The sequence below is a fragment of the Neoarius graeffei genome, chromosome 16 (assembly GCF_027579695.1).
Source record: "Neoarius graeffei isolate fNeoGra1 chromosome 16, fNeoGra1.pri, whole genome shotgun sequence".
Lineage (NCBI taxonomy): Eukaryota > Metazoa > Chordata > Actinopteri > Siluriformes > Ariidae > Neoarius > Neoarius graeffei.
In genome coordinates, this window is record NC_083584.1 from 38,219,384 (window position 1) to 38,235,555 (window position 16,172).

At 41.3% G+C, this 16,172-nt stretch overlaps 1 protein-coding gene and 1 pseudogene across 2 annotated transcripts; both read left to right on the top strand.

The window, feature by feature from the left end:
* The first annotated feature begins 236 nt into the window (after window positions 1-236).
* Window positions 237-11,868, top strand: nkain1 (sodium/potassium transporting ATPase interacting 1). Of its 2 annotated transcripts, none has more exons than XM_060942092.1 (8): window positions 237-491; window positions 719-1,013; window positions 3,578-3,715; window positions 3,933-4,013; window positions 6,319-6,516; window positions 6,797-6,857; window positions 7,023-7,108; window positions 10,779-11,868. In XM_060942092.1, the coding sequence occupies exons 2-7, from the start codon at window positions 945-947 to the stop codon at window positions 7,106-7,108; spliced, it is 633 nt and encodes a 210-aa protein (XP_060798075.1). In that variant the 5' UTR covers window positions 237-491; window positions 719-944; the 3' UTR covers window positions 10,779-11,868. The 2 variants fall into 2 exon arrangements, with proteins under 2 accessions (XP_060798075.1, XP_060798074.1); XM_060942091.1 differs by having other exon boundaries at window positions 7,023-7,104; window positions 10,779-11,867.
* A 1,378-nt stretch (window positions 11,869-13,246) lies between these two features.
* Window positions 13,247-13,386, top strand: LOC132901043 (U1 spliceosomal RNA; annotated as a pseudogene).
* The last annotated feature ends 2,786 nt before the right edge of the window (window positions 13,387-16,172 follow it).

The following is a 16,172-nucleotide window of genomic DNA, read 5'->3' on the forward strand; positions in this document are numbered from 1 at the left end:
AAACTTTAAGACTATTTTTGTCTTCTGTGAAAAGTTCATCTTTGTAGCCTGTCCATCCTTTTTAGGACCTGAAGCTCTTTTTCAGGCTGAATTCTACCCTTTGCGCAGATAATGCGCTCAGTCCATTTGAGGCCATTCTTTCATGCGCAGCCTTCAGTGAGATAGGGGGTAGGGTGCTATGAGAGATGGAGCCATGCTCTTTTCCTTTGTGTTCATTCGCCTGGCTGGAGGAGGAGAAGAGGAAGGAGGAGGAGGAGGAGGAGAAGGAGGCGCACTCCCCCGCGCGGACTGCTGCTAAACTTGCACGAGGGTTTGGTTTCCACCCATAATCCCTTTCTCTCGCCCTCCTGTCGGTGTTGACAAAGAGCCGAGCGGGACAGAGGGATGCTGATCAGGGAGGTCCAGTCTCGGTTCAGTCGGTGTGTGTGAAATCGGCCTGCTTTTCCTGAGGAGAGAGAAAGAGCCGGCGGAGAAAGAGCGCAGCGCGCACGGTAAGTGACAAAGGCGTGCTTTGTGCCACACACAGATTTCATTTGCAGTATTTTTTTTATCCTCCTCCTCCTCCTCCTCCCCATTCGGTGTCCGTGTGATTGCATATCATATGATGCTCATTTGTGCAAGTTAAACATGTTCCTTCTTTCTGTCCTGTGTGCGCGTGCGTGCTCTTCTTTGTGCTTTCTTGGTTCCCCGTTGCTCGCGGAACGGCGGAACGGTGAAGGCGTGGCTGACCCGCTGCGCTCGGGCACCGTGCGGGAGAACAAAGTGACCCGGAGACGCGGTTATGATCTTCAACAGCGCTGAAGTATTAACGCACGGAACCGCGGCTGCAGCCCGCTGGGCTCCCTGACGGTTTTGGGTGGATAAATACCGGCAATCCAGCCGCCACGCTGGACCTCAACGGAGATCCGTCGTTCTCGCGGCGCCTCGCGGGGCCCAAACCGTGCATGAAGCGCGAGAGCATGGGCCGCTGTGACGGGAGGTGCACACTGGTGGTCATCTGCTCCTTACAGCTGGTAGGTGAACGCCTTGTGCTCTGCTCTGCTCTGCTCCCTTACTACACACTCACATGATTTCATCCTCACATCATGTTCACTTGTGTCCATGGTTGGACATGGGTGCAGATCCCGGAGGGGACGGAGGGGACATGACACCCCCCTCCCCCCCCTTTTCTGAAAAACATGAATTGTCCCCCCCCCCAATAAAAATCCCCTAAATTATTCCAAATGTATTTTCAGGCAAATGATTCCCTGCGCAGTACTTTTTGAATGATGTGGCGAGCCTCTACGAAGTTGTGATTTATGGTTGCATGGTATGAGTTGCATACAGGCAAAAAAAATAAATAAATCACTTCTGTGTCCCCCCCCCAATCCTGACATCAGATCTGCACCCCTGTGGTTGGACATACATGAAGAGCAGGCTTTGTGAACCTCCCCTGCTTAATAGTTCTGCACATGCTGATTAATACTTGCGACAGTCATCAGACCACGCCATATTTTTGTCTTTCACAATGGTCACCGTGTCAGATTAGCTCGTCATTGTGCCAGAAATTCTTGCTGTGTCTTGGTCAGGAGACTGGCAACGCTACAAGTTTGACCCGACCAATCATCATTCACGTCCTTGTGTGTCGTCAGGCAGGAGGGTCGAGAAATTCACTCATGGCTAACATGTCGTAGGAGTTGACCAAAAAAAAACCTCTGACATGCTAGATTTTCGTCCTGGATGCCACATCACTGTTCTTTGATTATATCACAGTTCAAGGCCCATTTGTCATTCCCGATGTTCATAGTCGGCCCCGGTCCTGGAAACCTGTCAGCCATGACAAAATCGTGTTAAAACTGAGCTGAATTTGTGTAGCCTGATCCCTGCAAAAGGTATTGGGGTACTCATCAGAAGGGTGTGAGTTCAAATCCCAGCTCCGCCAAGCTGCCACCGGGGTCTCCCTCTTCACTCTCACCTGCTCAGCGATATCGCGTCTCAATTTTAAGTCTCCTTGCATCAGCCGAATGAGTTAAATGAAAGGAAGATATTGAAATGCTGATCTCATCCAACCGGTCTATATTATGCTGTGGAAATGGATTATGACGACCATAACACAGATTTTCCTGGCATATTTTTTAGCAGCTACTATGGTATGGGTTGTTTAGTAGTTGTACAGTGACAGAAAATGTAAAGGAATGCAGTTCCAAAAGTAAGACTGGATCCACTGAGAAGTCCCTGAGATTTTGAAGGGGTTAGCACACACCAGGGTCAGGCCTGTCATGTTTCACATCAATCAGCAACACAAGCCTGGAGGACGTTAGTATTGGATCAGTGTCGGGTATCGGCCAATACTCAGTGTTGATATCAGTCACATAACAATCATTGCGTCACCAGAGTGGATTTCATGGAAACTTTTAATGCTCCAGATCATTGTGTGTTTTTGTGAGTGTGTGTATGTGGCAAAGAGGGATCTCCTGAGGTAGGGGCTCTTTTCTCACAGGGCTATGGGCTGGGGCTCCAGGCAGTTTCCATGGAAACAGCTGCAGCATAGTGCTGTGAGATTGTGTGTGTGTGTGTGTGTGTGTGTGTGTGTGTGTGTGTGTGTGTGTGTGTGTGTGTGTGTGTGTGTGTGAAGGGCCCAGTGCATTTATCTGCCCCCGGCCTAAATGGATGACCGTGTTTTATTGGCTTTTTACGGCTCATTTTGGCTGTGCAGTCCACAGATACTTGACTGGTTATGGTAAGAACAGATGCGTGACTGACTACCAGTGTGAACACTGAATTACAATCATGATATCATACATCACCCATATAATAGTTTTATATATATAGTTATAAAAAAACATGTCACTTGAGCAGCTGGGAAATGATGCTAGTTGTATTGACTGTTGTTTCGATTAAGCAGTCTTGTATTTGCAGCTCACACTGTGGCACACTGTGGCTAGTGTCCCTGCCACTCTATGTACAGTTGCTCTGTGCCCCTTCCCTTTTTGCCTGGCTGATCCACAAGACTTGTGCCAAGCAGCATGTTTGTTTCTTGGATGCCTGTAGCTTGTTTGAGCTTCTCCTATTAATGAGAGCCAACAATACCAGACGTCCCGTTCTGGGCAGAATGCTGGGTCTCCTATGTAGGCCAGGTCTGTGCTACAACAGTCTGCCATTGAGGCTGCTTAAAGGAGCCAGGAAGGAGAGGTTACACTATTTGTGTGTACGTGAGGCACAGGAAAATAAGGCAACTTGGCCACACCATAGCTTATCTATTTTCAAGATTGAACAATCCAAAGTATTCACCGGCGGGAGGCTAGAATATCAGGCTTATTAATTATTCATTCACAGATGTCCTAGTCAACAGCTTTCGAACATCATTATTCCACATTTTGATGGATGTATATAATTAGAACTAGTACACTTGAATGCAAAAATTTGCATCCCCAATTTACAATCCTAATACAGATTTTTGCAATACAGATTTAAATTGCTACTTGACAGGTCAATGCTTGTTATTAGTGCAGTACTCTATACCTTCATATAGTGCTTTTTTATAGCCACAGGTGAGTGTACATTAACTTTATGCATGTGTGCATATGTGTCTTTGTAGTTGGCTGTGCTGCAGAGGCAGGTGTTTGATTTCCTGGGCTATCAATGGGCTCCCATTTTGGCAAACTTTCTTCACATCCTGGCGGTTATTCTGGGAGTGTTTGGGACAGTGCAGGTCCGCTCACGATATCTTATACTGGTAAGTGCACACCTGCATGTGTTGACTGAGTCGAGTGTGCAACTGAAATCATTCAAAGCATCTACTGTAGCAGCATCATAGCTGTTTGACTTGTACTTTTCTGAATCTGTTTTGAATTGCTTCTCTGCTAAATGTGTCTAGTGTTCTGTGGTTTGCATTAACTAATGTGCATTTACTCTGTGTGTGTGCGTGTGTGTGTGTGTGTGCGTGTTTTCAGTATGCAGTGTGGCTCGTGGTCTGGGTTGGTTGGAATGCTTTCATTATCTGCTTCTACCTGGAGGTGGGCCACCTGTCTCAGGTAAATAAGAGAAAAACAACTAGGTCGTTTATTATGGCTTATTATTTGCGTGAAGTATTCATGTTTTGTGCTTGTTCTGTTTGGGATTGTTTTAATCACACAAGCCCACTATTAAATATAATAAAAGCAAATAATGTAAACGCTAATCAAACAGATTCAAATGCACCATTTTGGCTTTTTACCCAGGCTAGATGCTGTCGGGATGAACAGAAATAAAATTTCCCAGTTCACTTGAAAGCATGCAGGAATATGAAGAGGGAATTTGACTTCAGCCATCTAGAACTTTAAACCTGAAAATTCACTAACTTTGAAATGATGTGCCAGTAAGCACAGACATCCTGAAAAATACAACGTGAAATCCTGTTATATTCTTCTGTGTCCATCTGAAAACACATGAGACATTTGGGTACAGGCATGTGAATAAACGTCTGCCATCATACAGGAATGTAACCAGAACATGTCCACTGGGGGCCACAAAATCTGAATGAAAAAAGAGAGAGAAAAAGAAAGTGGATGTCAGAATACTGAGAATCACTACTACTTACTTCTGAGTTCTGTATAATGCTATTAAGTATTAATAACAGGTATAAGGTGACCAGCTTGATAGTGAGGATTTTGCATATCTCATATTTTAAGAGAATGCTATTGTCCTGATCCATATTCACGTCTATACCTTACATTTGTAGGAATTATTATAGGAAGTACTAACAGTTGTAGCCCTACTTCATGTGTTTATATCCACATTCACTGGATATGAGCAATCGCGCGCTCTGATTGGCTACTCTACTAGGTTATCAGCTCATATACCGTGAGTAGAGATAAACAAAATGGCGGCACGCATCAAGTCAGATATATCACTTTGTTACCAAGTATTTAAAAGAAACAGAAATAGCTACAAGAATATAGTTTATTTCCCCCCCAATATTTCCTGTCCCACACTCCAGCCCAGTCGGTGGAGGTAACGCACCTTTAAGTTGGTTTGCCAACTGCCAGAAAAACCCTAAAGAAGAAGAAGAAAATGGCGGACCGTGTTACTGAACCAACCGAGGATGAAATAAAAACTCTAATCGAAAACAAAACCCCAAATAATACAAAAAAAAAAAAAAACAACAAAACATGGAATGAAAATATATGATGGTAAGGACTTTTTTTTTTTTTAGTTTTCAAGAATTATTATTATAGCATTTTTCACAAATTGCTACTGTCATTTTGCTAGTTTGTTTACATTCTATGCGGAAATGATTTTGTCGGATGTTTTGTATAAAGTTTTCATTTATCAAAGTTGCAAAAAAAAAAATGCTCCGTTTCACAAAATCCAGTGAACGTGGATGGAATAAAACAGTTATTCCACTCAATCTCGTCATACTTGGATTATAGCCAACTCACCGCTACATGCCTCTTCGGCTGTCAGCTCATGTGCAACTCGATTTCGTGGAATAACTGTTTATATACAGTATATCTCAATCCTGATGCACACTCACTCCTTTTGTACAACTACTGAATGGGTGAAGACTAAATACAAGCTTCCTCAAATACCCTTGAAACTAGTCACCACATTTCTTCAAATAGTTGCTCATGTTGCATCACAGGAGAAATGCATTATCTGCCCTCCTCAGCACACATGAGCTCACAGATGCACGCAAATATCTCATGTCACTGTGATTGACAGGGGACAGGGAAGAGTATGCCATCCCTCCCACCCAGAGTGCATGGGCAGTTTTGTTTTCTTGGCTCCTGGCCACAGATGGCTGTGGATGAATCACTCCTTTAAATAAATGCATAATATTGTCATCATTTGGTTTTTAGTTCTCTTGAAATATCCATTAGTTGTGAGGCCTCATTCAAATGCCTGAATTTCAAGTGACGCTTTTTGGTTTATTATAAACGAGGCATATATCCAACATTGGAAAATGACCAGAAACAATGTCTAAAAACCGAGGGGAGTCTACACCCTATTCTACAGGGTTTGACAGTCTACCTTTGATCCAACTGCACATACCTGCACAACAGGATATACTTTACAAAAACAGATTCTCATGAAGCTGATTGGGGAAATGAAGGCCATACACTTTCACAGAACAGGAGGTGAAATGAGTGACAACATTTTAAACATTTCTGTGATTGATACTGAAATATATATGATTAAATTTTGCGTATCAGTTTAACTGACTCTGTGATTTAGTTTTGTAGCATTTTTGTACTGATCAGAGACAGTTTTAACCAATATACATTATTTCTCTATGGCAGATATATTTGTTTAGCAATGCACAGTACATATGGGTTTTTTTCCCACATATATGTATAGGATCGGGATTTCCTGATGACATTTAATACCTCTTTACATCGCTCCTGGTGGATGGAGAATGGGCCTGGTTGCTTAGTTACAACAGTGCCTGACTCCCCATTGGCTCCACAAGACCATCATGTGATCACGGTCAGTGGCTGCCTGCTGGACTACCAGTACATAGAGGTGGTCAGCTCTGCCCTGCAAGTGTTCCTCGCAGTGAGTGATGTTTGTTTTTTTGTTGTTGATTTTTTTTTTGTCATTTTCCTTTTTCATTAGCTCATTAAAGATATATATATATATATATATATATATATATATATATATATATATATATATATATATATATATATATATATTCATGTCACTAAATCTGTACAATACTTTGAAATACACTTTTATAATATTTTTGAAATAAACGAGGTAATGTCTCTTGAATACCCAATGCCCATACTGCATTAAACGCAACTTCTTTGACTCAATTCTGTTTTTATCCTAGCTTTTTGGCTTTGTATACGCCTGCTATGTTAGTAAAGTCTTCCTGGATGATGAGGACAGCTGTAAGTATTATCTGTTTAACAGTGTATTACTATTGTTATAGATGCACTTTCTTAACATCTTGCCCATAACAGTTTTTGTCATTTTTTTGACTCTGTGTGTGTGTGTGTGTGTGTGTGTGTGTGTGTGTGTGTGTGTGTGTGTGTGTGTGTGTGTGTGTGTCACAGTTGATTTCATTGGTGGGTTTGACTCGTATGGGTATCAGCCACCGCAAAAGAGTTCCCACCTCCAGCTGCAGCCTCTTTACACGTAGGTAATCTCATTTTTAATTATGCTGAATATATATGGGATATTTGGGAAATTTAAGTTCATATGCAGTATGATAAACAGTGTAGCCATCATCAGCCTCAGGAAAATTTTTCAAGTAGTTAGTTGACTTTTTTTCCTAAATATTTCATTAGTTTTTTTGTATCCTTAATAAGCACAAGAGAATACTCTAGCAGTTTTTATCCATCTGCTTTAGCAGCTTTTATCCATTTTCCTCCAAAATGAAATCCTAATAACCCCGTGTTGAGTTTGAGAGAGAAATAAAAGCAACGTAAAACAACAGAGTCTCAAAAGCATTAAAATTGTCTCCTGATGTTAACATCACCAATGAAGATAAATGCACATTTACTTTGTGTGATGCTTCGTTACTCGGGCGCTGGTTAGACTTCACATTTTGTATCAGAGGTTTTTGTAATAATAAAATGTGAGGCATGTTTGTGTCCTTAAAATAAGTGTTATGAGTGAGTCTCATATGAACAGGAGAAAAGAAGCAAGATGCAAATTGGTGTCAAATGGAACACAATTCCTAGGGGATTAAATCGTCTCTGCATGTAAATAGCTGCCCTGTTTAAATGATTTGTCTAAAGCTTAGCAGGGAGTGCTTAGCCAAACCCTAATTAATTCTTGACAAATACAACAAATTAATAGTAGCATGCAGAAAGTACCAGAATTTTCAGTACCCAAAAACAGGAACTGAGTTTTTTCTGTTCCATATTTTTGCTACCAATTCAGTACCCATTGTTTTGGAAGTGAGGCTAACAGCACTGTTCATTGCCAATTGATGAGGAATACTGTGACACCCATCACTCATTTAAAGACAGAATAAAAGAACGTACTAAAACTAAAAGAAATACAAGTCAAACAAGCAAAAAATAAATAAAAATCATAGTAATGATGAAATCATCAAATCAACCTAGTAATATTTTTGCCATTTAAGCTCCTAAGAAAAAACACTCAGTGCGTTTACATGCACATAGAGAAAATCGAATTTCTGCCGTAGCTCGACTGAAATCGAAGTTCTAAATGCCATGGAAACACCTTAGCTCGGCTGAAATCGAACCGAACTGGATTTCTCGTAATCGAGCTACGCGACCTAGATTATGCGATTGTAGCCGAGCTACTTAGTGCATGTAAACCCTATCGAGCTACGTAGTCGAGCTACTTACTTCAGCACTGCCCCTTCCGGAAGTGACGAGTGACGAGACCACAAGCGGGAAACACAACAGCCTCGGTCGGCATGACAACGTTGTTGTCCATCTTCTCTCTCTCGATGTTGCTGTCCTCATCGTCGTTCTTCTTGTGAACACGGAACTGATAACTTTGTTTATACGCTTGAATAGCTCTTCTTCATGACGACAACCGGAAGTGTACCAACACGATGGGGCGTGTAGCGCCACCTGTGGCTCGGGTGCACAATGTACCTCACACAATAGCTCGATTTCCTTGTGTGTATGTAGGATTGGATTTCTCTGGCACCCCTGCTGGGACCCTTAGCTCAATTACCGACAGTAGCTTGATTTGGATGTGCATGTAAACGCACTGAGTGGCTTGTGTGGTCTCAAGTGATGCAACAGAAAATACATTTGCCCAATCTTTGATGCTACAGCCATTCATAGCCATGAGTCCAAGATAACGTGCTCTCTCGGTGGGAGGGATGGTGTTAATCTCTCCCCTGTCAATCAGAGCAACACTAGCCAATCATGGGCATCTGTGAGTCTATGTATATGAAAAAGTATATTGCATGATTTCCTCCTAGTATGCTTGATTGCCTGTCAGCCCTGCGATAACCTGGTGACTTGTCCAGGGTGTACCCCGCCTCTCGCCCATAGTCAGCTGGGATAGGCTCCAGCTTGCCTGTGACCCTGTAGAACAGGATAAGCGGCTACAGATAATGGATGGATGGATTGATGGATGGATATTTGATTGCCCTGTCATGTTGCATGGGAAGCCGTTAGAAAAGATGCGGAGGTTGACTTGTCATATATCACAGCTTTCACCGTCACTGGTTGGTAGGAGTTGTACGATGGGGAAGAACTAGCTAGCGGATGGCAGATCACTAAAATTGGGAGAAAGTCAGGAAAAGTAAATGGCACAAGCACAATATATGTGAAGAGAAATGCTTTTTTTCCAGTTAATCTTCTACAAATTTTCCTTTAGTCATATTTTCATAATTGTCACTGTTGCGTTAGCAATTTGAACTCCTTTCACAACAAGATTTTCATTGTATCTAATATAAGCTGGTTTACCAAGCTGCTAATCAGTCATATACTGTTAATTCACAACTTCCTCCATGTTGGACTGCACACAGAGGCAGTTACTTTTATAGTAATCTCTCAAATTGGTGGAAATTTAACGAGAACGAGAAGCCCAGTGGTGGCTCCTGAGTGCACCAGTTTTTGTTAGTGAAAGTGCATTGGATGTTCACCCTAGTTCACTGCTGAGCCATGCGACACTATTACAATACCTTAGTTTTTGTTGGCAACATTGTGATATGGGCTTGTGAAACTTACATTAACTGTGTTAGTTGTTTTATTTGCTTTAATTGTCTTTATATATGTCTAGATGTTCATTTTCTGTTAGAAGTCTTATTTCTATGTCAGTTTGTTTCTTTAAAACTGTATTTTAGAACCAAAGAGATGACGTAGCTGCAGGATTTCTTAAAAATACTGTATATTTCTTAATTAATTCTTTCTTTCATTAATTTATCTGGACTCTTGCTTTAGAAATTATGAGATATTAAAGAATTGCGAAAGATTTATAAAACTACATTTATATTGGCACAGGCCATGAAAAGTCTAAGCTGAATTGACTGTATTGATGTTACACACACTACTAGCTGTACCTAACATTTTACATTAAAAAAACCCCTTCCTTAAAGTGCATATCCTGGACCAATTTAGTTTTTTATATATATATGAAAGTATGTCCCGATTTTGCATTGAAATATGGAATTGTCACCTGAGCGCAATGTTACTTCACCTTTGGATGAAGAATATAATGAGATGTCAGAATTGGGGCTTCATCTGTTTGGATTTGATGATGATTCAAGTAGTGAAGGCGACGGAGACAACACCGGGGATGTAAATAATACGGTCGTTTTCTCATAAACAAACCAGCGCTGACGTAGGATTCAGAAGGAGACGTCCCGCACGTGACGTCATGAAAATCAATGTTTGCCGGGAAATCCAAATGCCAAGTTTTTTCAGAGGCGGACCAATTCGCCTCAAATGGCTTGATTTCAACTGAATTTTTCTGGTATTGCGCAAGGTAAAAAAATTGCACAAAATGCAAAATGTGACAGATATTTGACCAAAGTTTAATATAAAATAGGAGAATTATATTGATCTTGCTCCTGAATTTACCTGTGATATGCACTTTAAAGCTTTTTAGAGGTCTGGGATAGCTGCGTATTTTCTTGCCTTATGAAAAGTTTCCACTTCTGACTTGACTTGTTCAATCATATATTCTATTTGGTCATTTAAAGACCTTTAGGTGGGGCTCCTATTTGGCTGGAATTAAAACCCACAGCAAAACTGACACCGTCTTGATCAGCGTGAAGTCCTCTGTTTTATATAAACGTGCTTTAGTTTAGAAACAACAGGTGAAAAGTTGTTCATGTCTAATTTCTTATGATTTCTTTGAATTTGTGTGTGCAGGGCTGGGTAGGAAGACACGGACGCTCCCAAAGCAGAACTCTTCAGAGAAGCTGTCTTGTGCATTGTGGGTTACAGTATATAGTTCTACAAAATTGTCTGTGTTTCAGAAACTGTCTCCCTCTGCTGGCAGAAAACTAAACTGCAGCACAGACACTGTGCATTCAGTGAGTCACTGTGAGAGAAAGGCTGTGGGTGAAAGCTTGTACTGCCACACGAAGTAGTTTATGTCTCTGTGTACTTAGGAATTTAAAGTGCACAAACTATTTAGCAAATTTGAAATTCATAGCTATGATTTATTCCACAGAATGCAGTTCAATTTCAGAGCCATAGAGCATTGCAGTGGACTGCTCTGATTATGGTGTGCTTCCACTATATGGTTAGAATCCATTTTTTTCAAGTCCTTATACTGACATTTTTTTTGTGTGTGTTAATTACGTACAATATTGTCTGTCATCAGAAGACAATGTACATATGCCCATGGCCTGTGGGGGAGGGAGAAAAGGCAGGCAAACCAGTAACTGACAATACCATTGTTTTGCCTATTTGCCTAGGCATTGTGGGGGAAGATGTGAGGACTCCGATCCTTTTGCCATGTGTGCATTTGTGTGTATGTTTAGTATTATTTGCGGGGAGGATAACATTTGACCCAGGTAACCTTTGAACTCTTTTCTGAGCTGCTCCTTCAGCTCCTCTGTGTGTGTGTGTGTGTGTGTGTGTGTGTGTGTGAGAACATTTTTCTTTATACTATGACTTAAGCCAATACAGTGTAATGTTTTAGGTGAAAATTTTAGATTGGCTAGTTGTGTAGTTGGGGAATGTCGTAGGATTTTCTGCATGTAAATATCAGAAAGATTGTAGAGAGGCTGTACATTAGTGTGTATGTTTGAGTGGACTAAAAGTATGTTCTGGTCCACTCTAGGATGAATGTGAGTAACTATGATTGTTTATTTGTAAACCACTTTACAATGAATATATATATATATATATACTGTATATATATATATATATTCACATACATGGCTGAGGATGGGAATAATGAGAATGTGAGGGTGCAGAAGTTGTTGAAATGAATAAACTCTTTTTAGAATATCCCATATTTCTAGGTATTTATTTAAAAGAAAAAAACTGAAACATCTTCGTGGTTCTGTTTGCGTAAATATTGACTCAGATACCAGGGCTCTCGATGTGTTCACAGTCACAACCAGTAAGTTGACAACATGCACCCAGTGAATATGACTGATAACTGGTGTGTCGGTTTAAAACGTTTCACTGTGTTTGAGTTGAGGAAACATCCTGTAAATACCAAAAACAAAACGGGACTCCAGCTAACCATTACAAAAATTACATTCTCTGAAATAAAAGTCTCAAGTATAATATAGCCAAACACTTAATTTTTTACAAAGTCTTCGATATTGTGCTGTACAGGATTTTTCTTCTTCGTGTCATTTTTTTCTTATAGAGAAACACTGGGGAGAAAAATGTAAACTTGGTCAAAATTTGTTAGAGAACAACAAACACCTTTACTAGTTAAAGCTCTCACTGTATTTGCCAACGACTCCAAAGCTAACTGCATCATATGGCAACTTTTTCTTCAACAAACTTCACAGTGCATTTAAAGCATTGTCCTTATATGTGAATTAATCAGAAGGATTTAGTATAAAACGATGACCACTGAAAACAAGTTTTAAATTTAACTTCAGACTGAATTTTGTTCACCCCAGGGGCCAGTAATTTCTCAGTACTTTTGCTCTGTGTGCTTTTTTTAAAATTATGACATTTTCAATATATTGCATTTGGAGCATGCTTCCTCCACGTGGGTTTAGAGACATAATGAAAGATGTGATCCTGGGCCATAATAGACATCTATATAAACAAGAAAGAAGGGAACAGTGAATACAGGCCCACTAAATTCACATGCAAATTTCTTTAACCATGTTGTGGAGCTCCTCCACAGGGATTCAGAGATAGAGATCAGTTTTATCACCTCCAGATTGTACATTTAACAGCCATTAAAGAGATTACTGTAAATTTTATAAGTCCCTGCTTCAGTTTGTGATTCCTGAATAAATGTTTAAGACAACGGTAGGATATAATAAGGAGATAAAGAGAAAATTAAGAGTTTTACGCGCGCACACACACACACACACACACACACACACACACACACACACACACACACAGCCTTGCCAAAAAAAGTTGCCGTTTGGATTTCTTTGACTGGATAGTTACTGCAGTGATTAATGTGTTTCAGCTGGCAACAATTCTGTTAACCCTAACTGATGCAGTGAGTAGCTTCTCATTTCTTAATCAGGTCAGAAGACATATCCTGTGGTCATGGAAAAGATGTTACTGTGTTTCAGAAAGTCAAATTATTGACCTGCATCAAGCAAAGAAAACAACTAAGAAGGTTGCTGAAATGACTGGAATTGGGCTATGAACTGTCCAACGCATTATCAAAACCTGGAAGGACAGTACCTGGCAGGGACAACACCATGATCAAGAAGGTGGTTTGCCCAAAGTGAGGCCCGGCCTTTGTGAATTCCTCAAATGCAGGAATCTCAACTGCATAATTTCTGGTAGTGGGGGACTGCATTCATGCTCTCCCCTTTCACATAATTCTGGGTGGCACGGTGGTGTAGTGGTTAGCACGGTCGCCTCACAGCAAGAAGGTTCTGGGTTCGAACCCAGCGGCCGGCAAGGGCCTTTCTGTGTGAAGTTTGCATGTTCTCCCCATGTCTGTGTAGGTTTCCTCCAGGTGCTCTGGTTTCCCCCACAGTGCAAAGACATGCGGTCAGGTTAATATGGGAACGGCCTTGGGCTGAGGTGCCCTTGAGCGAGGCTCCTGACTGCTTCCTGGGTGCTGTTAGCATGGCTGCCCACTGCTCTGGGTGTGTGTGCGCGTGCTCATTGTGCATGTGTGTGTTCACTGCTTCAGATGGGTTAAATGCAGAGAGGAAATTTCACAAGTGTGTGATGAATAAAGTTGTGCTTTCTTTCTTTTCTTTCTGGTGAACCGTCAACTTCATGGAAGAAAAAGATCCTGACTGATCATGATCGGAGATCACTAAAACACTTGGTGAAGTTGAATCATAAAAAATCAACAGTAGAACTCACGGCTATGTTTAATAGTGAAAGAGCATTTCCACACAGGTTATCCCATCAATGGATTTTTTCTTCCCTGATGGCACGGGTGTAAAATTAGAACTCAAATTGTGAAGAGTGGTTCAGGAAGCATGAGGAATCATTTTGATGAATTAACCGCCACAGATTCCTGACCTGAACCCCATTGAAAGTCTTTGGGATGTGCTGGAGAAGACTTTACACAGTGGTTCCACTCTCTCATCGTCAACACATGATGTCTGTGAAAAATTACTGCAACTCTGGATGGAAATAAATTTTGTGACGTTGAAACAATGCCATGGCGAATGCGCACCGTAATCAAAACTAAAGGTGTTCCAATGAAATGTTAGAGTGTGCGACTTTTTTTTTGCCCAGGCAGTGTATATACAGTCCTGAGCAAAAATCTTCAGCAGCCTATTAGTACAAACCTATAGATTTTTATTTTATGGTTTCTACATTATCAAGTCAGTACAAAAACTTTTAAGATTTCCAAACATTAGTTTTCCAGCTCGGGGCGGCACGGTGGTGTAGTGGTTAGCGCTGTCGCCTCACAGCAAGAAGGTCCGGGTTCGAGCCCCGTGGCCGGCAAGGGCCTTTCTGTGCGGAGTTTGCATGTTCTCCCCGTGTCCGCATGGGTTTCCTCCGGGTGCTCTGGTTTCCCCCACAGTCCAAAGACATGCAGGTTAGGTTAACTGGTGACTCTAAATTGACCGTAGGTGTGAATGTGAGTGTGAATGGTTGTCTGTGTCTATGTGTCAGCCCTGTGATGACCTGGCGACTTGTCCAGGGTGTACCCCACCTTTCGCCCGTAGTCAGCTGGGATAGGCTCCAGCTTGCCTGCGACCCTGTAGAACAGAATAAAGTGGCTAGAGATAATGAGAGAGAGAATGAGAGTTTTCCAGCTCAAAATTAAAATGTTACCAAAAAAAAAGTTTGTATGTCAGTAAAAAGACCACTTATATAATAGAAATAAGATAAAAACAGACCAAAAAACAAAGGCTGCAGGGGTTTGCTGCAAAAATAAGAAGCAAGTGTGACAGTCAAAATCTCCAGAACAACCAAGGCTGGTTCTGCAAGATACTCAGGTTTTTTCAGGTATTTTTTAAAATGAAACTAATATATATATATATATATATATATATATATATATATATATATATATATATATATATATATATATATGCAAATCATTGTGCAAAATCATACATATGTCCAACTCGTGCAAATAAAGTGTATCTGAAGGTTTAAATGTAATATTTAATGTAATATTGGTGAGAATTTGCCCATATTCAAGATACCACCAGTGTTGTAGTTGAGTCACTACACCTTAAGTCCGAGTCCAGTCTTGAGTCCCCAGTGTTCAAGTCTAAGTCAAGTCCAAGTCCCTCCATCCATCCATCCATTATCTGTAGCCACTTATCCTGCTCTACAGGGTCACAGGCAAGCTGGAGCCTATCCCAGGTGACTATGGGCGAGAGGTGGGGTACACCCTGGCCAAGTCACCAGGTTATTGCAGGGCTGACATAGAGACACACAACCATGCAACAGTCAATTTAGAGCCACCAATTAACCTAACCTGCATGTCTTTGGACTGTGGGGGAAACCGGAGCACCCGGAGGAAACCCATGCAGACACGGGGAGAATACACAAACTCCACACAGACAGGCCCTTGCCGGCCGCTGGGCTCGAACCCAGGACCTTCTTCCTGTGAGGCGACAGTGAAGTGTAACCACTACACCACCGTGCCGCCCCTCAAGTCCAAGTCATTAAAGAAAATTTCGAGTCGAGTCCGATAACAAGACTCCAACCACACCATTTGACGGGTTTGCCTTTATGTGAAACCATTTATGGCACATGCACTGTCCAGAGCGGCCCCGAGAGTCTTTCTGATGCATGCACCAAGGCGCACAGGTGTGACACTATTGCACGAAATTCATACAAAAATTAATGTAGATATAAATATTTTATGACAAATTATTCTGGCACGTTACAAAAAAAGAAAGAAAGAAAAAAATCTGAGTTCTTGTCTCCAATTTACAAGTCTGAATGGAGTCAATGCACGAGTCCGAGTCCAAGTCCGAGTCATCAGTGCTCAAGTCCAAGCCAAGTCACGAGTCCTTAAAATTAGTCGGACTTGAGTCCAAATCCTGGACTCGAGTACTACAAGCCTGGATATCACTTGATGTCATTTTTTGCAGTGCATAATTTGAGTTTATGAGCTGTACAGTTAAGGTGTGCAAAAACACAAAATGGTATAATCCACATATCTAGTAA

Coding starts and splice junctions, on each gene's coding strand:
- nkain1 (XM_060942091.1), top strand. CDS start 945: ATGAAGCGCGAGAGCATGGGCCGCTGTGACGGGAGGTGCACACTGGTG. Junction 1,014..3,577: donor TCATCTGCTCCTTACAGCTG/GTAGGTGAACGC, acceptor GTGTCTTTGTAG/TTGGCTGTGCTGCAGAGGCA. Junction 3,716..3,932: donor GCTCACGATATCTTATACTG/GTAAGTGCACAC, acceptor GCGTGTTTTCAG/TATGCAGTGTGGCTCGTGGT.